At 41.2% G+C, this 27,579-nt stretch overlaps 1 protein-coding gene and 1 non-coding gene across 3 annotated transcripts; both read right to left on the reverse strand.

The window, feature by feature from the left end:
- Nucleotides 1-196: 196 nt before the first annotated feature.
- On the reverse strand, nucleotides 197-27,394 carry LOC8025333 (endophilin-B1). Of its 2 annotated transcripts, none has more exons than XM_029986222.3 (9): nucleotides 27,050-27,394; nucleotides 24,464-24,605; nucleotides 22,134-22,259; nucleotides 20,527-20,660; nucleotides 12,531-12,596; nucleotides 9,634-9,723; nucleotides 5,943-6,043; nucleotides 4,654-4,849; nucleotides 197-2,387 (listed from the first exon to the last, which is right to left on the reverse strand). In XM_029986222.3, exons 1-9 carry the CDS (start codon nucleotides 27,119-27,121, stop codon nucleotides 2,280-2,282), a joined length of 1,035 nt encoding a protein of 344 aa, XP_029842082.2. In that variant the 5' UTR covers nucleotides 27,122-27,394; the 3' UTR covers nucleotides 197-2,279. The 2 variants fall into 2 exon arrangements, with proteins under 2 accessions (XP_029842082.2, XP_029842081.2); XM_029986221.3 differs by having other exon boundaries at nucleotides 12,510-12,596.
- Nucleotides 18,087-18,159, reverse strand: Trnar-ucu. Its single transcript has one exon. It is a non-coding gene; the product is annotated as a tRNA-Tyr (tRNA).
- Nucleotides 27,395-27,579: the final 185 nt, after the last annotated feature.

The raw sequence follows: 27,579 nt of genomic DNA on the forward strand, positions 1-27,579 counted from the left end.
TGTAATGAGCCGCCGCAGACTGTCGCTGCGAAGCGGTGTAAGCGCAGCGTGGGGGGGTGGCTTAACACACGCCCTCATTATCCGCCCAAACGTCGATTCGCTCAAATGTCGCCGTTCGCTAACCCCATGTTAAGGATGTTGATTCCTAGTGACCATCAGAAAACACTTAACGTGATACAACAACCTCAACAAATGCTTCCAAGCCAAGAAAAATAGTTTTTAATACCTGTGACAGTACATGCAAAGCTTTAATAGATGAAAAGCTTTGGAGCCCATACACTGGGCTTAACAGAAAGAGTTTGGCTAGGTTGGGCTTTTGCTGAACCAGCCATTGGAATGTGGAAAACTTTCCAATTTCCTACACAACATACCATGACAGAAATGTCTTGTAGTTGGGAAACAGTAAGCGGCACATTATTCTTGTAAACTATGAATAATTATCTGAATGAACAACTCTTGACCGAGATTAAAGATAGCACTATCAACTGTTTTGAGTGGGCCTGATAAATAATGACATCCTGCTAACTGCATCTTGTAATTTTTTTCACTAACTAGGTCAATTTTATACTGAATCTTATGCTCTTGTCAGCAGTGCAGAGATAGGTAAGTACAGCTGCTGCAATGTGCATGAACTGCAAAACTGACACTGTTCAAAGTCAACATTTTTTTGTGTTTTCGCTACCTAAATTTGTATAAGTTCCCATCCCCAATTCATTACCATAGCATCCCCCAACTTATCTAACAATATCAATATGGAGAATGAAATATATAGTACATGGTTTGCCTGAAGCAAATCGTTGTAAGTACACAAAATGGGTGAACAATGCAATAGGCAGATGATAATTCGAAGTTCATAAGCTGCCCTGCTGCTGGTTAGTGTTGGCAATGCATGAGCCTGTGATAAGTTGCTAAAAACTAAGTACTTGTAAAGAGCATTTAGATGCAAGTCATGAGTGACATGACAGTTGGTTTAAGCTCTATTAGAACTAGACTGTACTCCAAGAGACCTCGAAAAGATGGGAGGCTTCCTTTGATGTGTGTCTGTGTACAGGGTGTTTGTTTTTAATTCAAACAGACTTCTTAAGAAGAAACAGGTGACACATGGATCCCATCTTCACTGCGCTTATTGGGTTCAGCGGACATCATAGCGGATAACGGCCGCCGCAGGTTTTCTGTTAATTAGCTTTTAATTAATGGCTCTATGGGTCACGCTTCAATTTCGATTCTAATGGCATAATGATAAGAGGCTAGATCAGTTTAAACAACTTGCAAAATGGTAATGGGCTACAAGGTATTCATCGAGCAGTTTTCTCATTTTTGTTGCCCGATTCCAAAACAGGCACAGAAGTGCCAGAAGCTCTGTTCACGATGATGCGTAGAATTATTACGTACTCACTTTGGGTACATTGTCGTTACCTCGGCTCATCTACCAAGGACGCGCTGCCCGGATGACAACAACGTGCCTGAAGCGACTATATCACCCTCCTACGAATCGTTGTGGGCAGGACCTCCGGTGCTCTTTCTGTGGCCAGTTTTGAAATCTGTCATGAAAGATTTGAAAACTGATAGACGAATATCTTGAAGCCTGACGCCTCCTTACAAAAGGTTTCATACTTCCAATGGTGATTGCCTTCAAAACTACAACTGCAACATGACCAATAATAGCACTAGTCATTAAAAAGTTAATCAACAGAGTTTAGTTGATTGGTCCATTGATCAGGACAGATATCGTTCCAATTCATGCCCGCCGAGCTTGATAAGCATACGGTGGAGACAGCATTCCCGTCATGGTCACTTCCCTTAACAAAATCTGTTTGAATTAAAAACAAGCAGATTGTATGTAGTATACAGATATGAACACACAAATCACAAACACTATGTACTACCAGGGGGTGGGGGAGGGGGAAGCAAAGCACCATGGATATTTAGCACAGTATTAGTACATACATTATCACGGTTTAAAACTTGTGATCATGATTGTATCTTTTTTTTTTTTTCCGATTCAACCTGTTTTTTTTTTTGTTTTTTTTTTTTTTAATTTAAGTTTATTGATTGGCACAGCCTAGATCACTATAATTTATGAATACACCTTCAAGCATAACCTACCTAGTGCCAGGCAATAGGATAAACAGCTGCTGACATTCCTTTGCATAGAAGCCTTGACGTCCCAAAAAGCTAAAACGGTACAGTTTCTGATGCTATAAGACACTGCGTTAATCAACTGCTGCCTAGTCAAGTATACACCCAAAAATGTTTCTGGAACAGCGAGCTTTATGTACTCAGTTGAGAATCTCCAGGTATGCGATTGGGACTTTTCCTTTCTGCAAACCCCTCTCCCCAATCATCCAGTCGGGATCCAGACTGTCTGTCTGTGAAATGATGATGACCTGAAACGATGGAGAGCAAGATAAGGTATAAACGGGCTAGGCTATGCAGATAACATCTGACAAATAACTTCAGATCATATTACTACTGTGGAAAGCAAAGGAATGGAAAGAAGCAGTTACAAAAGAAAATAATGTCAACAAAAAAGGTGCTTTTTACAAGTACTGCTCAGGCACACTGGAATCCCATAAACCATTTTTAAGGGACAATATTTTTGGAGTTGCAGTGTCGGCTAGTTAACAGTGAATATAATGATCCAAGAAAATGATAGTTCTTTTTGTCTAAAAAGAATATACTTCAAAATTCAGCACTTAGTAAGCTTTTTTCAATAACATAAAATCCAGCTTGTAAAAACCACTCAGAATTTTTAAGTACTTGGCTGTAGATATAAACACTACTTATGATTCTAAATGTGCACCTAAATTTTAAATGTAGCCTTTATAGACATTCAGCAAACAACAAATATCAGTTCTCTCCTGTCTCGTTCATCCGACGCTTGACAAATTAAATATTATCCCACCATAAACCTAAAAAATAAAAAAAACTTAACAGAAACATCAAACATTAAACTGGTGTTTGCTCGTTGGTTTTTAAGGTTAAAAAAACAACAAAAGAAAAACAGAAAGGCTTCGAAACACGTAGCCACAGCTGAAAAAAACTATGTATATAGAAAACAATTGCTCACATTTCAATTTAATTTTACAACTTGAACGAGAGTAAGCAATCGACATGATCACAACATAAGCTGGCTCCTAAGTGTTCCCTTTCCAGAAATCTCTAATCTGAAAAATTCCCAGATGCTTTCCGTGTCCCACAAGCGAATTGCAGCGACAGCCGAGGCACTGCACACTGCTGCATGCAGACTGATCAAATTTGAGGGTTTTACGTGCCAAACCAATGAAAAGCATCTGGCACGTCCCAGCAGAGGGCTGAGGATTAATTTGGAACACCTGGGGATCTTTTTTGACGTGCAACTGAAAGCTCGGTTACACAGTGTCTTTTCCACGATAAGCCGCCGTCAGATTACGGGCACCTCGGCCGGGATTCTAACCCGCCACCTGGGGATCCATAGGCCGGCGCTTTGCCTCCGAACCACCGAGGCGACTGCATGCAGACTACGCACAGTCACAATGCACAAGGGCGTTTTCCTGTTAAATTGAGTGGAGAAATTTCCCCGCTAAATTCAGCAGGCGGAAATTTTCCTCGTTGAGCAGCACATTGTCATGTGACACTGTGACGTCACGGTGTGACGCGATGTCATGAAACACCTTGAGGTCGCGCAACATTGTGACGTCATGCAACACCTTAAGGTCACATGACGTGACTTCGTGCGACACCTGGCGACATGGTGACATGATGCGACAGCACGACGTTGTGCGACACCTTGGTGTCACATACCATCACCAACCTATATGAAACACACCCGGGGCTCTACTGCAAAACCTCACATATAACAACTGTCAGCATAAAGTAGTGCTTAGTGAAATACTGTTTCCAGTGCAGTCATTCGTACAAGTTGAACGTACCAGGTTCGATCGAAAAAATGAAAGTTTTTTGGCTCGCATAATTTACCTAAGCATCTTAGCAAGCTGAAACTTAGAATGTGATGCTAGCAGTGGTGATCAAAAGCAAAATTTTGAGGACATGACATTAATTGAATCAAGATATTAAAGAAAATACAAGATTTCTCTTTGAGCCCATGTCCATCTAAGCCTAATATTTGTCAAACTAAAATTCGAGATAGTGGGCATCTGTAGCATATGTTTCAGCCAAGAAACTTGTCAGTAAGAAAGTACTCGCAAGTTTCTTTGCTGAAATAAATGCTGCAGACGCCCAGAATTTTAAGCTTCTGTTTGATGAATATTGATTAGGCTTACCGTAAAATACCGGGCAAGCGCCCACTCAAAATTTAGAGATAATCTCGAAAAAATGGGGGATGGGCGCTTGTTGGGTCATGAATTTTACATATCAATGTGCTGTGCATATCTTCTCAGATCTTACGAATTTGGGAGTGGGCGGTTAATGTGGAATGGGCGGATGCGCAATGTGGGCACAAATTTTTTGTTCTCTTTTTTGTGTGTCTTGATTTTGTTAACGTCACATGCTCAAAATTTCACACTTTATCTCCACTGCCAGCGTCCCATTCCCACAAAGTCTCAGCTTCCTGCAATGCTGAGTTTATTTATGCGAGCCGAAAAAATGTGCTATATTTTCTCGATCAAACCTGGTATAATGTCATTGTGTTTAGCGAGCGAGCAGATCAGCCACCTCGTCAGCCATGAGGGATAGCTCAGAGTTGTCGTGGGCATCGTAGTCATAGAGGACGCGCGCTCTCTTCTGGTTGCTGTTGGCAAGAGGGTCGATGTCGTTGGAAGGGCTGCCCGCGCTTGCGGTCGGGGACGAGAAGACCCCTTGAAACACGCCGCTGCCTCCACTGCCGCCCGTGCCCACAGCTATCGACATGCTGCACGCAGGGAGAGAGGCCACAGACGACTGGTAAGGAAAGGCACTTGAAAAGCACAGCAAACCTTAGGGAAGACAGGGTTCAAGACCCGTGGGATTACTACTACGAGCAGAATGTTTCTTCTTGGCAAGATTGAGCTATAGGTTGTGCATTCTGTGGCTCGTTTTGTGCAGATGTGGATGGGTGCGGTAAAATTGCAGAAAGAAAGTCTAAATGTCGGTTCTGTCGACGCAGGCATGGGAACGCGGCTCAGAGCTGTGTTCTAGTTGCACAAGCCTACGGTCACCAAACATACTTTATAGATCTTGCGAGCCTGGTTATCATTGTCTTCCACTGTTCCAAAAAGAACAAAAAAGAAGCATGTTCATTATCCTTACAGATCAAATATACAAAGAAAGAAGCACGATTGGGAAATCTGTTTGCCCAGCGGTTATAAACAACTTAAATAGCCCAGTTTAGCCAGCCCAATCATCTAAAATCGCGTATGAAAAAGCTAGTGAAAAATGTGACAACAGTGCTCTTGAAGTCATAATAGGCTAATTCTGACAAACGCAGCACAAAATAAAAATAAAAAGCACAACACCCACAGATAAAAACAAAATAAAAATAAAAAGCACAGCACCCACAGATAAAAACAAAATAAAAATAAAAAGCACAGCACCCAAGAGGCCAGTACTTTATCTCTTTTTTTTTTTTAGAGATAATGCCCCTGGAAACAATCATCACCTAATGTGTTGGAGGTGGTTCGAAGCTCAGAGAATGTGGTGTTGATTCTGATGTCATAGAGGGTCTTGCCAAAATCTTGGAGCCAATGTAATTTCGTTAAATCAGTGTTGCTCTCCCATGAACTTCAAACCTGCTCAACAACCGAGGGAACAGACTGCAATTATTTTATAATTGTATGTAATATTTTGTTAGAATTGTTTAATGTTAGAATCTTTCAGAAATCAGAAGAAAGAAAGGGCTGAATGAAAGACAGGGAATCTTTAATCCAGTACAACATGGTGCCCAGCTTGGTTTCACAATAAAATGAATTCAGATTTTGTTTTTTCATTAGAAGTAACACTGAGTGAATACCGAAAGCAGCACACACCTTGCCAGCTCCTTCTGCAGATCTGCCATGTACTGTTGGCACTGAGCATAATATGACATCTGGGCTTCTACAAAGTCACTCAGGCAGCGTAGATGGTTTACCTGCAAAATGCATGTGTGCATGTGGAAAAAGAGCACAACCAAATCAGCATAAACAATATAACTTTAAATTGCAACTGCCATTTAAAGGGACACTAAACCACTTTCTGCAATAGTGTATCTACGGTCATAACTCAATCTATGGGCTAGAGGTGGCCGCGGGGCCAGCTCTAGGCCACCGGGGAGAGAACATGTTTGCGATGAATGCGGTGCGGTCTACCCATGCAGGATGCTCTTCAGAGTCATTGTCTTCTACAAGTGCGGATGCTGCATCTACGTCTGCTCCTGCTCGGCGATGGGGTCAGCAACGCAAGGCTGAAGCAGTGAAGGCGGAGACGAAGGCTAGGCGTGCAGAGGCGATGCACCACAAGCAGGCCGAGGATTCAATAACACGTTCCACCCTTAAAGGCTAAGCGTAAGCGTCCTCCGACTTTTTGCCACATACTTTCAATGTTACTGATTTGGGAACAGGCCAATATTTTAAAATTATCATCACATCATCTACAGGTATTTTATTTATTAAATACAAATAATAAAAAAAAAATTACAAAAGCTACACAAATTGCAGTTTGTGCAGGTGAGTTATACGAACGGGTGGACACTATGTTCAAGAGAGAATGCAACTAAAAGAGAACTAATTAACAAAAATTTACAAATTACTTTTTCATTAAAAGTTTTAAGGCTATATGTTTATATTGAAGAAATAGAGGCATTCAACATTGAAGACCAGCACAGTTTTTAAAAATCTTGGATCGATCATGTAATTAGACTTATTCATTGTCAAATTTTGTTCTGGAAATCTGTTGATACCGAAACCAAGCATGCGATGCCCGCAGGCAGCGGCGCAGACTTTCCATTTTCCCGGGGGGGGGGGGGGGGGGGCAGGCTGAGAAGTTATTGGGGGGGGGTGCTTTTCTACGCAATTTTTTTTACACCGGCAATTATCAGTAGTTTATTTTAGGGGGTACATTTTACAGCGTATGTATATCGCCATGTGTCCGTCGCTGTGTGCATTATTTTGTTTACATGCCACTAGTAGAAGCTCGTCACATGGCACGTAAACAGCGTCTCGGTAAAGATCATGGCCCAGGGCGGGGGAGGGGGGCTCTGCCCCCCCATGGATCTCACCAGGGGGGGGCACGAGCCCCGATGCCCCCCCGTAGTCTACACCTATGCCCGCAGAAGGGACAATCCTTATTTGATGCTTGAGTGTCATGTGTCAATAATGAAATTTGCGTCGCTTTTTGTTTGCATCACAGCACGCCGGAGCTGATTGCAGTCGGTGCTCCGTGACTGGTGAATGAAGCAATAAGTCACCTTGTCGGCCAAGACAAGTTGTTTTGATTTGCTGCGCGGTATCACTGAAAAATATGTGACCCACTGGCGTCAAACAAGGGTCGTGCTTCCGGCGGGCATTGCACATTTGGTTTCGGTATCAACAGATTTCCAGAACCAAGTATGACAATGATTGCAACCGTGTGATCGATCCAGGATTTAAAAAAAACTGGACTGGCCTTCAACATTGATTGCCTCCATTTCTTCAATATAAACATGTGCCGTTGCATTCTCTCATGAACGTAATGTCCGTCTAGCCGTATAACTCACTTGCACAGATCACATTTGTGTAGCTTTTACGGCTTTTTCTAGAAAAATCTGTGTTTGTTACAAAAAAATGCCACATATTTCCTCACCATGCTACCAATGTTCCAATGCAGCATGAGAACCCCTTCTGTCTATGAAGTTTAACTCAAGTTTAAATGGTATCTGTGAAAAAAATTATGAAAGGGAATAACATGTTCCACATATCACATGCTCCATATAGCTAGGTATCAGAACAAAATTTTATGTTGCAAAGTAGGATGCATTACGCATTTTACTCATATTGAACTTTGTTTTTCTCCGACTAACTGCTACAGTGCAATCCACTTTTAACGATAAAGAGAAAACCCGAACTTCAATCGTTGTACCCATTTAATCGTATCTGAACTAGAAACTGACTATTATAACTAGTGATGTGCCAAACTTTTGCCAGATTGAAAATTCAGCGCTGAACCTTATGATTTGGTAATGCCGAATTGGTGATAAACTTTTCTAAAGATTTGGCATAGGTACATTGTTGCCAGACCTAAAAGTTGATAGTTTGTTTCTTCGGGCAAAAAAGATTTTAGGTTTTTTTAATGCGTATTGGGGCAGTGATTAATAAATAAGGTGATATTCTACAAGATAATTGTATCGGTGTCATTTTTGTGTACTGTAAACGACTTAATTTTTGCGAGGACCCAATTTATGCGAATCGCCTACAATTCACAAGAAATAGGTCCCGCGAACAATTCCAGTAAAATGTTAGAGATATCGAAATCTATACTGAGATCCCACCGGGTTGCGAAAAATAGAATCCGCGAAATTTTCCAAAATTTCAGCTTTGACCTATATCGCGAAATATTCAGCCCGCAAAAAATAAGTTGTTTACAGTATATAAATACTGTACACACATGCACATGAAACTCGGTGCTACTCAGAGAGGCACCTCTATGAAAGTAGCCAACAAAAGCTAAGCAATTTCTTAGCAATTAACAATTAATTTGGCTGGGCTCACTAAAGCTGTAACAGGAGATGTGCACATTAAATATAGTACCTTAAAAGGAAAAAAAAAGAAAACAATTTATAAAGCCATTAGCGACTAGCAGCACTAAAGGTATCACGGGGAAGTCACAATGACGTCTGAAATGCAGCGGTCTCATGAAAGAAAAAAAGATAGTTTAGTATCCAGTTGCCAGTTACCACTTTATAGTCCCTTTCGGCTAAATAAGATCTAACTTAGTCATGTTCACCTTAGAGGGGTGATGAAACGATTTTCCTACTGCTTCCTCCTTAGCTTTAATCCTCAACTCAAATGCGAATTGCGAAATCACGTGGTCGTGACATTCCTTCGGCACTGGTGCGATGACTCCTAGCTTCCACCGTGCTTTTTATGCACACCATAGAACTTGTCATTCCCCAGTGACAATAAGTTCCGTCAGGGCACTCATTGGCCATGAACGCGAATCCAAATATTTGTCGACGGATTGATTGTTGACGAGCGCATGCGTCCGAGTGACGCAGTTCTCGTGTCAAATGCATGAGCTGGGCTCTGCTGACGTCAGTTTGGCGCCGGTGACGCGATTTTGGAACCGCGGATGTATCGTAGTGAAAAGGCAGAGAGCTTTCGAAGGCAAGAAGGTACAAAATAGTCTGCTATATTTTCAAATGTTTGTACCGAAAAGCTGGCTTCTGACTTTCTAGCCTCTTTCTTTTGGCCAACTAAACGATATGCGATTAGTAAAGTCCCAATTTAAAATCATTCATCCCAACCCAAAATTTGTTTCATGGCCTCTTTAATACTTCCATCCGCTGCATTTGAGCACCAAATTATATTTTTACAACAAAGTCCGAGTGAACAGCACAAAGCTTGTCTGTTTCTCCATTTTAACCACTCAGTAAAGAAGAATTTTGGTTCACCAAGTGTCTGACATATGAGACACACAACACCCCATGACAAACAACTAAGCAACTTGAGAAAAACAATGTCGAGACTACTCCTACATGAAACTCACATGAGTGCTTGAGATGCCTTCCAGAAGCAGCCTAGTGATCTCAGCCTGTCTGTCAAAGTCGGACTGAGAGGTGCGCATATCTTTCTCAGCCTGAAAGGTAACAGAAAAATGTAGAATGAAGGAACTAATTAAAGCATATATAAAGCTTTTTTGGGCCCAAATCAATAGACCGATCTCACCAAGAGTTGCACAATGCCACCGCTGCCGCGGTGCATTCTGGTACCTGTAGTTCTCCCCAGTTTTCCGGCCACATCAATGCGCATTGTACGCCCGGCGTTTGAAAATTTTCGGGTTAGCATGAGACTTTTAGCCGGGTGTTTACTCGTGGTTTTCGATAGGTGGTTTCATTTGTTGTATACCACAGAGCTATAGTAACAGCATAAGGCGAAAAGGCCTCAGATATATCTTCCCGAAAGAAAGAAGCATGGCAAAGAAAGGTAAACAGAGCCGGACAGAGCGGCAGGAAAAATAGCCTTTTACGATTTGTTTTGCGATTTGCTTCATAATTTATATCCACCCTTTTGCACGTCAGCTAAGATGTGTAAGGTTACAGGGCACGAGACATAGAGCGTGCCGAAGTATTCCGTACGCTGGAATCTCTCCGAGCATTCACTCCATAGCGGCCTATCTGTTGGTCTATCTCAAAAAGGACCTCCGCAATGCTTTGCAGAGGCAGTTTTTAATACACTTTTTGCTCTATGCATTTTGGTGGTTATAACTGTTACTGCGACGCCATGTTTCAATCACAACTGTGCTTCAAAAGATCAGGACAATAACTAAAAAAAGAGCAGCGATTCCTGAATATGTATCACTTGAAATAATACACTTCATTTTTTCTCATACAAACGTGGAAACACATCTTAATGCAATTCAGAAGTGCAACCCTTACCGATAAAAATGTAACAAACAAACCTCATCCATTTTGTGATGGTCTATTAGGCTGACGTTACTGCGCAAAAAAAAGCTCCCCCCGTCGGGCGACTGTTAGCGTTCGGAGCTTGCGAAAAAAAAATAAAACTGAATAGAAACTGTACATGAAAAATCATCACCCCAAGCTTTCAGGTATCTGGCATGGTTGCTCCTTTTTGACAGATGGCAATAGTTACGGCGCGTCAGGCAAGGCCTTTCTGTAGATCATTTCTTCTTTGCGTACACGCTTCTCCCGCAGTTCATCTGTATACGTTGTCGCAGAGGCTGTCAACCAGAATAAAACAATTTTAGAAAACTATCGCTCACCGAGAAAGTCCATTTAGCTGCTCTTACTTCATTGTTGATTAAACGTTATGCACAAGACTGAGAACTACCAAGCTCAGTTTTTCACCAACACAGTTGATGCTGTTCTGCGGTGCTACACCAGGCCAATGGTTTCTCGAATTTTCTTGGCCATTGCACTAGGTGTTCGGTTGTTTCCAAGTTAATTGAGACGTCCGAGCAGCCGGAATGCTCAAGTAGTGGCGTCGTCGTTTTCTCCCGCGGCCGCAGTGGGACCGCCGCGTGAACGGCAGTGGGCTCACGAATTCACGAAGACGAAGAAGCAGACGACATAGCGATTTTAAAGCGATAAGACGACTGGAACTGCTTTTCTGCGCTTGCTGACAAACTAAGGCATCATAAACAACGCAGTCTTATGAAGTACAGACATGCAGGAAAATCAAGCTGATACCGAGGCGTCCCAAACAATAATCTATGATGATGTACGCGCAGCCTTATGTAGCCGGAAAAATGGAAAGGGATGACTACAAGTAGCATGGCGGCCGGCACCACTTCCGGAAGGCGCGCGCCTGCACAGTTCGCTTGGTGACATCAGTCTATTTCATACTGCACATCAGCACGGATAGTTAATAGCCAAAGCAAATAATTTTAGAATATAGGAACAATATGACGAGACAAAAACATTTCAACCGTCGTAAAGTTGCAGCTTCAGTGAGCAAGTAGACATTTTCCTTGAAGGTTTATTTCAGTGGTTGGTCTTACCTTGTGAGGAGCATTTTTAAGCATTCTGTCCCCTAAGCATTTATTCATGAAACTATCTGCAACATAACACTGTTTTATTGATAGCTTAGAAACAGACCTGGCACCATGAACGACACAACAAATTGTCCTTTTACCCTGCTCCTGATCATGCACATTGGTAATCCTAATGCTCAACACACTGCAACATCCTGTACATTTTTTTTTATTTCGAGCTGAATGTACTATTATACAATAATACCCAATGGAGTGAGAGGTCATAAAAATTAATACATTTTTGTTGAAAGCTCTTCAGCTTTTTGTTTTTATCTTGTAAGGCCTAGTACATTCAAAGATGAAAAAGGATGAGAGGAATGGATTTCTAAGGAGAATCACCCTGAAAAATGTCTAAGGAAAAGTTATACAATTGCCCTCAGAGAAACCACAAAGAGCAACCAGAAGCACAAGACACACAAGAGCAAAAGACACACGAGAGCAAGAGAAAGGTGGAAAACCATCACCTGTTGTATTTCCTTCTCAATAATCTCAGGAGAGAGTTTAGAGGCCAGTAAGCAGCAGGAAAAACAGAAAACACAAGCGATATACACAATGTCCATTTCTTTCCAAAGCATTTTACTGCTTTAAAGGTGCACTGGAGAGATGCAAACAAAAATCTCACTATAAGCATTCCCACTGGAGATGCCCACCCCAATATGTAACGAAATGTCCCCCCTTCTTTTTTTTTTTCTTTTTTTTTTTAATTTATCTTGCGGTTGGCAAAAGTTTTGTCAGCTAATCTCTCTGTGTGCCTTGTTATTAAGTAAAGCTGGGAAATCTCAGCATATTGCATTTGCAAACATGTAGTTATTTATAACAAAACACAAATTCTCTGCAGTGCACCTCTAAGCAACAGTAGAAATTCTCACTTGAGGATCAACAGATTTTGCCTTTCGTAGCCTGTTTTTGGCAGCGTCCAGGTCCAGTCTCTTGTGTTCCAACAGCCGACGCTCTTTCTAAAATGCACAACAAAAAGAACAAATTTCAAGTAACCTGCTTGCTGCAAAAATTTATATGGCTTCCAACCTTTGGCACATAGAGATATTCAAACTAGCAAGTGCTAAATATTATTTTGGTCACTTTCTATTAATAATCATTGGAAAATATCAATAAGTGTAGAAAAGGTTAAATACAAAACGAGCGTGTTGGTAACGGTAATTAGACATGAAGAAGATACATAGAAAGGGGGGACGGACAACGAAGACTTCTTCTTTGTTGTCACGTATCACGTGACAACGAGACACGTGACACGTGACAACGTCTTCGTTGTCACGTGTCTATGTATCTTCCTCATGTCTAAGTAGAAAAGGTACAGTTCTTATTTTACGGACAAGAGAAGGAATTGCGATCTGGTGTTCCCTCTGCACAGTGTATGTATGGTACTTTAATGAGACACTTTTAGTGATCAGTCACTTATCCATATTCTTGTTAGTTCAGCGATGTGATTGGCTCGTGTAATTTTGAAGCCCCTTTCAGACCTGGTAAAAATAAATTTTGAAGCAGGAAAAAGAACTTTTGGAGCACAAGCATATATTTAATTCTTCTGCATTCCACCATAATACTATGGGAAGATTAATGAGTATTTTGTATTTATTTATTTTCCTATATTGCCAGCCACCTGTATGGTGTCTAAGGTAAGAGCTAATCACTGCTCTTTTGAATATAAAGTATACAGAAAAAATAATGACAAAATCGTAAATCTCAACAATGCCCTACGAAAGAATGGCAACAATATGTTACACTTCCAGGAAGTGGAATGGAAAAAAAAAGCCCATTTACCTTCCCACTTCTGAGAATGCTTATTTTAGGAGCAGTGTTGGGAAGTACTTTAAGCACATTGTACTTAAAGTACTACTTCAAGGAGGTTTAGTAAACTTAAACTTTACTTGAAGTACATTCTCTGAATATGTACTTGTACTTTACTTAAAGTATTTTTTCTGGTACTTTTCTAGGAAAGTACAATTCCCAACTTCAAAGTACATTCCACAAATTAGGTTCTGTTAAATTTGTATCACGAAATGATGCTTTGTCATTTCCAAAGAAATACTGGGAGGGATATTCTACTCTCATCAGAAACGTGAGCAGATGACGCATCGCTCCGTTTGTTCTGGGGGTGGCTTTCCCGTAGCTTTTTGGACTCTCGCTACTTCTCGGTCGGTCAGCGCAAGCGAGGAGGTTTAATAGATTAGGAGAGCAAAATTAATCGTAATGTAGCACCTGAGACTGTGGTGCGGAAAAATAAAATTTTCAAGTCGAAGTAAAAGACAACATTGAAATAAGCGCCGAAAAAAACGAGGACAAGAAGAGACGTAAACACTGGCGCCAGTGTTTACGTTACTTCTTGTACTTGTTTTTTTCGGCTCCTATCTTCGATCATGAATCAGCTGGCCCAAACTGCCATCTTAATAAAAGACAACAGAGGAGAACGTCATAATGTTTTGAGACATTCTCTTTTGTCATTTCCTTCTATTTGAAAGTTCCTTAATTTTTTCAGGTGTCGCATTACGATTAATTATCACGGGCTAGCTTGCACACTGACTGTTTTTTTTTTTATTAAGGAGAGGACACTCCTCTATGAGAGGATTGCTTGCGGAAGCTACGGGGCTGATGTCATGCTCTCTCCTAGTACATTTAACCCCCTTAGGTGCAACAATCCAGTGCAAGGGGCACCAGATTCAGAAGAGGGACTTCTGAATATGGCTCTATTGCTGAAAATAACTACTCTGTGGCTCCTTGACTTTATCAAATATTCGCCACTGTTTCTGAAAATAGGTTATGCACCCCGATTACCCCTGGGCAATACGTACCAGTTAAAAAATCACTTTATAGGGGTATGAAAGGGCATCATAAATGATTGCGTTAAAATATTTCTACTTTATTTTGAAAGTACATTGTATTTATAGTACTTTACTTAAAGTACATTGCACCCAGTGTACTTGATACTCTACCTAAAGTACATCACGTCTAATTTACTTTGTACTTTACTTGAAGTACCTTTTAGATGTACTTTACCCAACACTGTTTAGGTGTGATATCAAAAGTATATAAAATACAAATATAAAAAAATGACCATTCACCTTTCCACTTCTGAGATTGCTTAAGGTAATTGCGGTGTGATATCAAAAGTATATAAAATAGGTAGAATAGAACGATTCTGAGTAAAGAAATGATGCTTTGTTCAAGGTTTAAAGAAAGGCTCCTTCCTTAATTTGAAAAAAAAAAAAAAAAGACTAGTGATGCACACGGCATGTAAGGATGTCACACACTACCATACATAGCTGCGCTTTTATTTTGAAAATTTTGCCTGGAAAGTAAAGTTGTCCCATCAGGATACACAAACTTTTTTTTTTTTTTAAATACTTGACACGGGCATGAGCATCACCCCGCTTTGGAGTGTTATTTTCTCTGCACACAGGAGTGCTCCGGCAAAAGAAGACATGCAGAAATGCAATGTCTACTCCGCATGTGCCACTTCACTGCAGTGTACAAGTGCGCTCTGAAAAATGCCCTAAACGAAGCCAATTAACCCGCCCAAATAAACCACAAACAATGATACCTAAGTATTGCGAATCTTCCGAGTACCGTCAGTATTTCATACACATGTGAAATCGAAGATGTTATTCTAAAAAAATATTAGAAAGTTTTAAAACTTTGCACAAGCCTGCTGTAAGAATCTGTCAATGTGGTGGGGTCTAAGATGAGCCTAAGGTAATTTCAATACAAAACTGAAGTAACTTTCGGTGCAATGTTGGCACAAATTTCTCACGTTTCGGAAAAATGTAGTGGAGTAAGCACTTTGGCATAGTTTGATGCAAATGGCACAGCAATCACATCACAGTTAGTTTGAGTTATCACTGACATCTGTTTCTAAAACAATCTTCACTTTGAATTCTTTTTATTGGTCCCAGTCACAATGACTGAAAGGGTAAAAATCTATACTAGAAGCAGCAGTCAGCTCATGGGAAATTGAAGCTGACTTGCACCAAGAGCAAAACCGCATCATGAACCAGAAGCCAGACAAAGATTGAGAGCAGGGGTTTTCATTTTTATAAACACTTGGAACTTCAGTCATCTTGAAAGACCGGCCACGAAACACGCAACCTGCTGCCAACATAAAACTTCAAAAATTAGTGTTTATTGTCTGTACTGATTGAGAGAACACTAGAGGTCAGTCATTGTGGTGGAATTGTATGGCTCAAAACGCTGCATCAATGTGAGAAGTAGCCCAGTACACAAAGTTTCAAACTGTGTTTCTACAAACCCAGAAGCTTCTGAAGCACCGAATTTCTTTCCATCGTCTCTACTAACACAATTACAAAGTTTTTTAAGTTTCAGCACCACTTAACCAAAGCAAAGTCATGCATTAAAACAAGACCTTAAAGGGGAACTCCGCCGACATTTTGAGCTACCTAATCCAAAGGCATAATCTGAATGCGGATGGCTTCCTGATTCCGAAATGCTATGTCGTTCTCCCAGATTTACTCTAGTTAATTAAAAAAGTGATATTTTGTTTGCTGCCGAAACCGAAACATCGTTCTCCCTAGTTTTTCCCCAGTTTTCCCCGCCGCCCAAGCGTGACGTCACTTGTGTGCAGCGAGGCGCGCGGCCGGCAATCGGGTACGCTCGCGCCCGCCTTTCTCGCGTCTAACAGCAAAATAAACTGGCCGTTCGTGCTGTTTGAAGCTGATAATTATCTATATTTGCACAAAGTATGGCCTTGGCCTACATGCCCAACTATAAGAAAGTAAAAAATATAAAAGAAAAACGGAAGCAATTGGAATTTTCGAAAAAACGTTTTTGCAACTCGCTACGCTCAAGCTGCACGGCTCGCTAGTTTCGTAATATCGCCAGTAAACCCGTTCTCCTTTTATCAGAAGATGGCTGGCAAAGAAAGGTCGAAGAGTCACGCAATATATTTTCTGACGAATCGCCGAAGCACCGCGGAAAATGCTCGGAACGTGGGTACAGATGCCCCACACGCTCGTATGACCTGAAGGAACCTGCCATTTGTTTTAGATCTCCTTTTGAAAAGTTGCTGTTGCAGGCGTCAGCACGTGTAACTACTCATGTGGCATGAATATGCTCCTTGATGCTTAAGTAATGTAGCAAAATATCTGTAGACCATTTCTGAAAAGCGCTTCTGGTCGATGCCATTTTCAGCGTTCGTGCGGGTGGCGCGTACATTGCTCGCCATCCAAACCAATGAACATGTTCGTGCTGGGCTGGGACCTAAGACATGTAGACCGTGATTCTCGTAAACAATGAAATGTATAGAATGGACTGAACTGCGTTTCGTGTATATCAGATGGCAGGTTACTGGTCATGAAGATTGTGTTAAAATGACGATTAAAAGAACTTCGCAACCACCAAGCCAAACATCAAGGTGCAATGGAATTCATTCATTCATTCATTTGTTTATTTTCTGTGCTCATGAACAGTTTGACGCCTTGGTAATGATGCACAACAAAATGTTCACAGGTTAGTTACAACAGTCTTGAAAGCTACGAAATTTGGGTTAAAAACATCAATATCTGCTCCCCTGAGGGTATTGTAGAAGTGTTGAATGCGGGTCATGGGACTGGTTTGGAATGCGTATAAAATACACAAATACACTGTTCATCTCAAAATAAAGAATATTTGTGCGTAAGATAAAGAAAAACATCATAAATCTTTTAATTAAAAATAAGTTAACAAAATTTGCTAAAAATATGTACCCGTATTATTTCTTTTTACTTTTTGAGTAGAATGCAACGCGTTCAAACACCCATCCACGAGAGCACTTGGGAAAAGGGTAATTCTATATAAGATTTTTTTTAAAATTAAGTTGGTTTAGCACAGTTTTTATCAGCTGTAAATCTGAATGCCTCCCCTCAACAACACTAAAAGTTTCATGGCTAAAAAACATATTTTCAGCCCTATATGAAATTTCCCCGCAATAGAATAAATTAAAGACGTTTACACAACTTTTCCTGCAAAGAATATTGCATGCCAACCATTTAACAAACCAGGCAAGGCTCTATCGTATTTTAATGGAGCTCAACACCTGCTCCATAAACCTCTGTAATAGCAGATAGGAATAGCAATATGTCGAAAGTCATGTCTAAATTCAGCCTTGAACTTTGTTTAGACGATTCACTTCTCGTCTTCAACATATCGGCCGCGCGAGTGGAACTCCGAGAGTAGCCCGAGCTAGATTCGACGTCCGAAACAAATATAGTGTTTATAAAAAAAAAACAAATAAAAAAATTTAAAAAAATCACTGAACCAATTGTGAACAACAAATGTGACTGTGCACAATGTCTACTATAGTGCTAGATTGTGTACTATATTTCTCAATATTATTAGCGCCGACAAAAATAATCCCTGGAGAAGGGGAACAAGAGGGACAACGGACAAACACAAATCTCCAAACACAGCTAGGTGACTGGTGAGCGACCGAAAAAATCTGCCTGGTCCGGGTATCGAACCCGGGACCTCTACTCTACAGGTGGAGCGCTCTACCAACTGAGCTAACCAGGGGTTAGACGTCAGTAGAGCAAACGGGTTTTATCAGACGCCACCAGTCTAACACCAACAAGGGCGAAGCTTGCTATTTAAGGTTATAATTATAATACAATTAAATGCAAAGGTGCAAGCGAGCTGGACAAGAATGACGAAAATAAAAAACAAATAAAAAAATTCTTGTCCAGCTTGCTTGCACCTTTGCATTTAAATGCAATATAATTATAACCTTAAATCGTAAGCTTCACCCTTGTTGTTGTTAGACTGGTGGCGTCTGATAAAACCCGTTTGCTCTACTGACGTCTAACCCCTGGTTAGCTCAGTTGGTAGAGCGCTCCACCTGTAGTGGAGAGGTCCCGGGTTCGATACTCAAACCAGGCGGATTTTTTCGGTCGCTCACCAGTCACCTAGCTGTGTTTGGAGATTTGTGTTTGTCCTTTGTTCCTCTTGTTCCCCTTCTCCAGGGACTATTTTCGTCATTCTTGTCCAGCTCGCTTGCACCTTTGCATTTAATTGCATTATAATTATTAGCGCCCTTCTTTAGACGGGTGTCGTAATGGTCACAGCCGGCTTGAGTTTGCGCTTGCCGCTCTTGAAGCTGTTCCAGCTGCTGAAGGAAACTCAACTCGCAGCACGCAGCTATAAAGTATTCCGAGCAAAAGTGAAAATGTTTCACGTGACACTAGTTTTCTCGGCACACAGCTCGCGCAAAAGCACCTTGACGCGGCTGGCCTCCATTGCTGCCGGGGAACGCTTTATTTTTTTTCCTCCCACGAAAACAAGGGTAAAAAAAAGAAGCTTTCTCCCAGCAATGTTTCTACAATCTATCGCGGAGCACATATTGCTACCCATTGCAAAGGAACTTTCAACGTTGAAGCTGCGGAAAAAATTATCTCGATCGCTGGCGTCCAGAAAGCCACTTCGCGGGCTGCGGCTGCCCAAGTCGCTCGTCTGCCTGCACATTCGTGACGTACGCGGGTAGGGAAAAGTAGGGATTTTTCATTGTTGCCAGTAGAGAGTCGCCTCCTGGAACCCTCGCGGCCGGCGTAACTTGAAAATTCAATAACTTCACGGAAAATTTTTCTTTTCTTAAAATATTTTGGTTATCATTTGAGAAAGGGTTATTGACGCGGTCTGCAAATTTCCAGCCAAATCGAAGTCTACCACAAAATCGGTGGAGTTCCCCTTTAAGTAAACATCCTCACATTTCTCTCTATACTCGGGGACAATTCTCTGTGGAAATGTGGTCAAAAGTATGGGAGCATATACCACAAGTATGGTATATTACTAACCATCGTTATTAAAGCTCACAAGCTTCTGAACTTCTTTTAGAGAGCAGCTCTTAGGCGCCCGTTTCCGGGTTGAGTGGCATAGGCGTAGGTGTCGGCATTATAGGAAGTTTCCCATAATGACGTCACACGTGATGTCACGAGAGTAAAATTTTCCCGACAAATTTGGAGAGAAAATTTTTCCGCTAAATGTAGCGGGACGTTTCCTATGATGACGTTACATGTGAATGTTCACGTCACGTCACGTCACGTCCCACGTGAAATTGATGTGCGACGTCACGAGGCTAAAATTTTCCCATGAAATTTGGCGGGAAAATTTTTCGCTAAATTCGGCAGAAAATTTTTTGCTAGCGGGACGTTTTCATAATGACATCACATGTGACGCCACGTTTGACGTCGCACGGCGATTTAGCGGGAAAATATCCCCGCTTAATTTAGCGAGAAATTTTCCCCGCTAAACTTGGCAGGAAATTTAGCAAAAATTTTCCTCTAAATGGGAGGGGAGCTGGAGAGGAGGATGGAAGGGTACAGAAGGGGAGGAGGGGAATACTCTCCCCTCCTCCTCCTCAAGAACTGCGCTCCGGTTCGGCATTACAGAGAATTATAAACGTTTTATTTGTTTAGCTAAGCTGTCAAGATGGGCAGGGATTCTTCGACATAAAAATAGTTTTAAAACACTTGGCTCAGTCTTCTGTGGATTTCAGCTACCGTAAAATACCGAGCAAGCGTCCACTCAAAATACAAAGATAATTGTGAAAATTGGGTAATGGGCACTAATTAGGTCATCAAGTTTACCTATATGTATGTACTGTGCATAATCATGCATAAATGTTGCGAAATTTGTGGGTGGTGCTTAGTAGGGATTGGGCGGATGCTTGGTATTTTATGCTAAGTCAATGAACCGTTTAACTTCCCAAGTGCCCAGGTCTCGAGGTTGTAGAAGAGGTGGCAGGGAACAAAAACCCTGACCTCCCCGCAATCCCACAGAAACTAGGTTCCCCAATTCTCAGGAAAGATTAAGTTTCCCAAACACCACATGAAGAAGCCCTACCCTCGTGCAATCCAATCACAGCACCCAGCCAGCCTCCAAGCTCACCAAAATTGTCTTCATGTCGCCTTCGAGGAACCTTCTAAGTGGCTGGACATAGTTGGTGTGAACGAGCCGTCCAAACTCCCTCTCTGCGTGCCCAAGCTTGTGCTGGGCCTGGCCAACCTTGATCAGTGCACTCCCTGTCAAGCGCAAGATTACATACCATGAAGGTCAGCATAGCAAGACAAATAGATGAATACATAGAGATAAATGGTATTGCATGAATCAGCTTCTTAATGCTGCACTACAATGTTGTTAGAGCATAATATGGAAATTTAAAAACCTGAAAATGCATGCATATCAGTCAAAAATAACAATTATAACTTTTATTTTTTTTATATATATAGAGTGGATTTCCTTAGCCTCTAGAAAAAATTGACGCGGATGGTCATTCAGTATATACAGGCTGTACAATATAAATCCAAACATAATTTTGTAAAAGAAAAGGGGGCAAGTTACACAGGTGCCGTTTTCACCGTACATTTAGTACACTCAGCAGATATTACATGAGAGAATAACCGTCACAGTAAGTTGGCATATTAACTAAAATTTGTTACTTAACTTTTTTAATTTTCAGTTTCATAGACCATGTTGCAATTACAATATTGACAGCCGTTACAAGTACAGGCTAAACCAATTTAAATACAGTTCGAAATGCCAACGGGCTTTGGAACACTGTAAACAACTTAATTTTCGCAAAAACCTAATTTTTGCGAATTTTGCAAATCGTAGGTGATTTTCGAGAAATAGGCCCCGCAAACGTTTCCCTACGGTAGCAAATACATAACATACCACCCTGATACGTAAAAATTCTAGCCCACGAATAATTAAAAAATTTCAGCTTCGGCCCAATTAGCGAAAATTAAGTCATTTACAGTATTCATTTATCTGTCTTTTTTCTTTAGGTTTTGTCATCCGATTCCGAAACTGGACACAGAAATTGTGTTAGAACTTTTGACCACTCAAATTGACCTATTTATGAGGATTATGCACTAAAATGTCTCCGTGAATTGTCTTGATTTATTAAGGTTCCAAGAAGCATAAATTACAAAAGAATTCCGTCGAACAAATTGCCTGAATAACCAAAGCAGCATAATGTAAAAAGAGAAAATGGCTGTTTTGGATTTCTGCCATTGTTCATCTTAATAACCACAGCAATATAATGTAAAAAGAGAAGACAATTGTTTCTGATTTTTTTACATTGTTCTATCACATTTTCTCATTTGACAAGTTGAGTAAAAAAAATATTTTTCACCGCCTCACATACATAAAAAAAAAAAAAAAAAAAAGAATCAGTCTCTCAGAGGACAAGTTGGCTTTCGATACATTTAATTAAAAAGTATGTACCTCAGTTCTGGCATTATAGAGGTCAATGTACCTTTCCATTAAAAGAATATACAGATTATATGCTTTTTAACTTGTTGTGTTACGTTTTGCTGCTTTCTACTTTTCGCATCTCTTTACAACAGGTCACTAGCCTTCGATGCACAGCACAAAAATATGCAATCAATGACGAAACAATTACGACATCCAGGACCACCTGTATCCAGCTGATCCATACATGCCAAGGGTCCCCGTTCCCAGGCCATAAACAACGCCGAGGGGCAACGTACCGTATGAAGTGCCTGGGCCGAAGTCGGTTCCAGCGTCAATCATGTCTTGTCCCAGCAGCTCAGTATTGTTTAGCCTGTCACGCTTCTTGTCTAGCTTCTCAAACAGATAGTCCTCCACACGTACATCTGCAATGTCAATCCATGTCATTGAGGATAGGAAATGATAATTCAGGACTAGACAAGAGATGTGCAAAGTGGGGTTGAGATTGAAGGTTTATCATAGACCTCTGGGAGGTGGGCAGAGAGCATTCACCACTCCATGTTTAAACACTTTGCACTGAATACAAAAGAGCAAACAAGACAAGCAAGAGCAAGCCAACAAACAAACAATAGACAATACAAATTGCATTAAGGCACTGCTTTGTTGTTTATGTACATATTTGTATAACCCCGGTTACAAAGTGTTGTTTATGTACATATTTGTATAACCCCGGTTACAAAGTGTTGTTTATGTACATATTTGTATAACCCCGGTTACAAAGTGTTGTTTATGTAGTATGATAAATTGTATTAGGCAGACTTATATATGTATGTGTTGTGTTCCTGTGGTTTGTAGTGAGTATGATTATTGTATTTATTATGTCTGCTATCTCTCCTGCTTGGGCCTGCGTGGGGCCTGCAGTATTTGTAAATAAGTAAACAAAAAGGTGACGCACTCTGAATGGCTATCCTTTGAGACACTTTATTTGTAGGATCGAATATAAACAAGTGCCAGACATGAACCTCAAGCTGATCTTACACAAGAAAGCTTTAGTAGTTTGTTCCAATACCTCCAATAACGATGCTTGATGCCAATACGATACATGCGCAAAGGCATCGGCGGAGTTTCGGGTATCGCTACCGGAGTTACAGGAACAATCTACAAAACCTCCCTAATGTCAATCAAGTAGGGCATCAGTGCCACAGATTTAACAAGGGGTTCACAAAGGGTCGCACACTGAAGGCATTCACACTGATGTGAATGCCTCCAGTATGTAGTTAATCCAGGTATTGTAACATGCTCTTTTTAGTATGTGCTCAAAAAATTTACTTTCAAAAGGTTCAGTAAAATGTGCCACCATGTAGGTATGTGCCACCAATGCAAGAAACAAATCTATGTGCTCGTCCAGTTTCTAATTTTTTCCTAGTATCGGGTTTATTATGCAGTTAGTTCACCATGAAGCTTGCCTGAGTTATTTCCCTATTATCAAAGGCGTATTTTACTGGGGGGTTTTTACATCAAAAAATTTCAAGACATAGTCAAAAATAAGAACACCACCCTGACACGGTCAATGACAGATGCAGAGGTTGCACTTATGGCTCCACCTCTTGATAGGCACAACAAGCAGACAGTGACACTTGGACAAAAGCATGCAGGACCATCATATGCTTCCTAAGCCTATTGGGAGATGGAGCCACAAACACAACCCGTACTTTACTCGGTCGTTTGCATTGGGCATCTGCTGTTGAACACGTAAAGGGTGCTGTACACATTTTCACAGAAACGGAGCTATGGCTTAAAATTTCAATAGGTAAAATTTACGGCTAAAATAGACTCATGATGAAAATTTTAGATTGCTACGTGCAGGCACCAATTTTTGAGTGAGCACCAGGATTCAAAACACCTTATAGTTACATGAAACTACTTTCTTACCACTTCAATAAATAAAAGAAAGCTGGATCTAGTCATTGCGAGCACTCTGAACTCTCAATGTAACAGTTGAGTGGTGGCCAAAACTGACATCACCACTGCCTAACGATAAAAGCGATGATGCTGCAGCAAACAAAAGGGTTATTCCCAAGACAGTCACCATTCCCCGATGCAAGTTACATGACCTCGTCTTTTTGTTTTTTCCTCTGTTGGATATCAATATCCAACAGAGGAATTCAATATCATTTTTCCACCCTGACTAGAAATTATATCGCAGTCACGTGCATTGCCTTATCAACCACGCATAATGTGTACATTGGGCGTGCCCATACATCTCATATTTAACAGTCAAATACACTGCACACGGCATGACACTGTTAGCACAAACAAAAGACACTGGTCTCTTCTCTTTTGCTCCTTTTCATAGGTTTGTCATCAAAGCTACTATAGTGCGGTCTAAGAGGGTCAATTGGGACACCAATTTAAGCGGTAGACTTTTATGCTACACCAACACCCTTTCCAAGTAAAATGCAAAAAGCACCAAAGTTGACAGTGTCGCAGTGTATCTTAGTCGCGCAGAAAATAACTAATTTTTGATCACTAGCCTATGGATATTTTATAGCCCAAGCTCCAAAGAACATGAACCGGGTCTGTTCAAAGAAAACAAGTCTACAGTGATTGAGCTCAGATCCTGCCTCACTTGGATTGGGTTGAAGGACTGCCTCGGTCTTGCCAACCAGCCTTTCAGTCCAAAATTTGGTTCGGTCCGAACGTTGTGCCAACGTCTCAAAGTGGGCATCCAGCTCAGTCTTGTCCGATGTACCCAGGCGTTCCTCGGTGTACTTTAGGAGACAAAATGAAAAAAATAAAGTAAAATTATAAAAACCTTGCAGCACAAGCAAATATTTTATCGAACCTCACGCATAAAGGTCCTGTGTGGTTTTTCTGGATAATATATGCATACCCAAACAGTTAAGACTGGTTCAGACATTTATGTTTAAGTGCGATCGACTGCACCACAACTGCTTGCACTGAAGGAGTACACTGGTGCCATCTATCAGATAACCCAAAACACTTCAAAATATGCGTATGACAACTACTAGACTGAAGCTTCTGCAGAATTTGCGAGATTGAATCTATGCCCTACTCATGAGAAATATTTGCTTCTAACATTGTCAGAATTATTTTAAGCACTATGGTAAAAAGAATTATGCCTAAAATAGATATGCAGGTCAGATGTGTTCATGCCAGAATGCTCTTTTGTTGTAAGCGGTAACGACTGGTTGCAACAAAGTTGACCACACTTAGGGTGACTACCCGTCCTGCGGCTTGCAGGACTGTCCCGCACTGAGGGTGCTGAAAGCCCGTTTCCCGAGTCCAGCAAGAAACACAAAATTCACAAAATGTCCCGCATTTCACACTGCCATGAAATTTTTTACGCAACTCGAGGAAGCGTGGAGATCGCCGGTAATCATGTGAATCGCGATGGTATACACCATTTTTTTATCCACGCATTGCAGGAAACGACTGTGATTCCTGCAGGAGAACCGACGTGCATGCGCAGTTGTGCCTTTCCACTTGGTGGAAAAATGTTGCGAGCAAAAATTGCTTGCCAAAAGTTGAAAAATATATTATTGTAATTATTTACAAATCATGCTGTGTCAGAGCGAAAGGGTTGCTGTATGAAAATCTTTTCTTAGTGAAGACGGCCACACGAACCAAAAAAACCTGCAGATTACAATGGTCGGAAAAAACAACACAATGTTCTAAATTTGTGTAGGAGCATGTTAGAAAAAGTAAGCATTGACAGGAAACAATAAGCCGAAAAAGATTTACTGTTTCTTTTCTTTTGATGCATTAGGGTCTGCTGCAGTCGGTTTTTATGTTTTCAACTTAAGCACTTCTAAAACAATATGTAACATTAAAATTTAAAAAGAAATATAACACTGGGATTGGAAATTATTTTAACTGCTGCAACACAATTTGCAGGTCTATATGTTTTTGTATAGCACAAGATACTAAATGTGTTAGGCTGGTGTGCATGTTGATAAATTTCTTCTAATAGTTTGTTTTTCTGTTGTTGCAGTCAGCATAATGCTGTCCTTCTCTTACTGCCCCCTAGTCAGCATGTCCTGCATTTCGCTAGCAGGAAGGTGGTCACCCTAATCACACTAAACGCAAATGTGCAAGCCAGCATTTCCAAAGTACCCTAGTCAGACTTCAAGGGATGCATCTTACATTCAGTGGAATCACTTACTGTAGACGAGGAAGGGGAATTAAAAATTCGAGAAGCATAACAAGGAAAATAAAAACACGAATACTTTGAACGGTGATACTGTACACCAGTAACAAAATTAAATGGGCAAGAATGCTATCAATGCACATTTATATAGTCACCTGCTTTGTCCATGACACTGCACCAGAAATGTTCATCGCGAGCTTTCCAAAGTTCATAGCGGAGGCGGCGAAGCTGCCTCGGAACTACAGCGTTGGAAGCTGTTGACAGTAACGCCCTGTTCACACCCCGTAACAAAGGTTGTGTACTGTGAGCGCAAAGTCCACTTCGCGATTTCCTTAGTCAGCCCGTCCAAGTGGAAATATATGGGCTGCATGACTAAACATACAGCGTAGGCGTGTTGTGTGCATAGACGTGTGAAAACACAACGATGGCTCAGACTGCGAGGCCGGGAAAAAGAAAACATCTAGAATAACTTCCTGTATAACGGAGGTCGTGATTTGAAGCACGGTTCGGAAGAATTGATTTTGAGGGAGTGAACGACATAACGACGTGTTCTGAAAGACAGTTGATGTATTTATTTAACAGAGCCATCGTGGAGAACCTAAGACTGCTGTTCCTTTATTCGAAAAAAAATGAAATCGGCGCTATTTAGATTCAATGTTTAGAAACTGTGTTTTCATGAGCGAGTATCGGCGGAAACAACCATCTGAGTTGGCATATCGCTATCGGTCCAGCTGCCTCCGTCTGTCATTTCCAGCGCACGATAGTAGGCAGAAAAGCAACGGGAGAAAACCAGACAACTCGTTCTACATTCAAGGTAAGAATGTATGCTACAAGCGGGCGAACATAAGCAGTGCCTGATTAAATGCCTTTGGCACATGTGCCGGGCACATGCAAACCACTACAATGTGCAATGACAGTGGAAGAGCATCGAAGCATCACCGGCCAGTGGGCGCACGAATTCAACAGAATAAGCTGTGCCTTTGTTAACCGATGGAAAGAGAGAGCGATGAAGTAAAGGAATGCATAAGTGTGCGCTTTAATTACCTGCACAGCTCTGGTGAACACTGTAGCAGCTTCGGCGGCTAGGCCCTTGAACGACTTGACGCTGAAGTCCATTGTGTTGCTGTTCTAGGCCAACTCGGTTCGGGGCATTCGGGCGACACTGCTCTCTTACGCCCTAGAATTACATCCACACTTTGTCTAATCTCCTGGGGAAACGTCAATTTGTGCGCAATGAGTAATACCAACACAGCTGATAAGGGACCTTGAAGGGGGGTGGCCTTTGGTGCAGAACGGGAGGATTATAATAAATAGATTAGTGCGTCACTCAACTTATGTTTAGGGGAGAAAGTCGGACCCCTATTTGACCTGCCGCCCAGCGCTTTGCGCTCTTTGCGCCACTTTGTTGGAAGCGTCCAAGAACGGCAGCATCGCATTTGAGGAATAAAAATTAAATATGACTTATATCAGTACTCAAAACTTCTCAAATTTGAGTTACGCATTATTTTACTTTTTATAAAACCTACTTTTGCTTGTGCTTTCTGGTAGTTTCGGTTTAATGGTAAAATTTTGAA

The sequence above is a fragment of the Ixodes scapularis genome, unplaced genomic scaffold, assembly GCF_016920785.2.
Source record: "Ixodes scapularis isolate PalLabHiFi unplaced genomic scaffold, ASM1692078v2 PGA_scaffold3__209_contigs__length_174095766, whole genome shotgun sequence".
Taxonomy (NCBI): Eukaryota; Metazoa; Arthropoda; class Arachnida; order Ixodida; family Ixodidae; genus Ixodes; species Ixodes scapularis.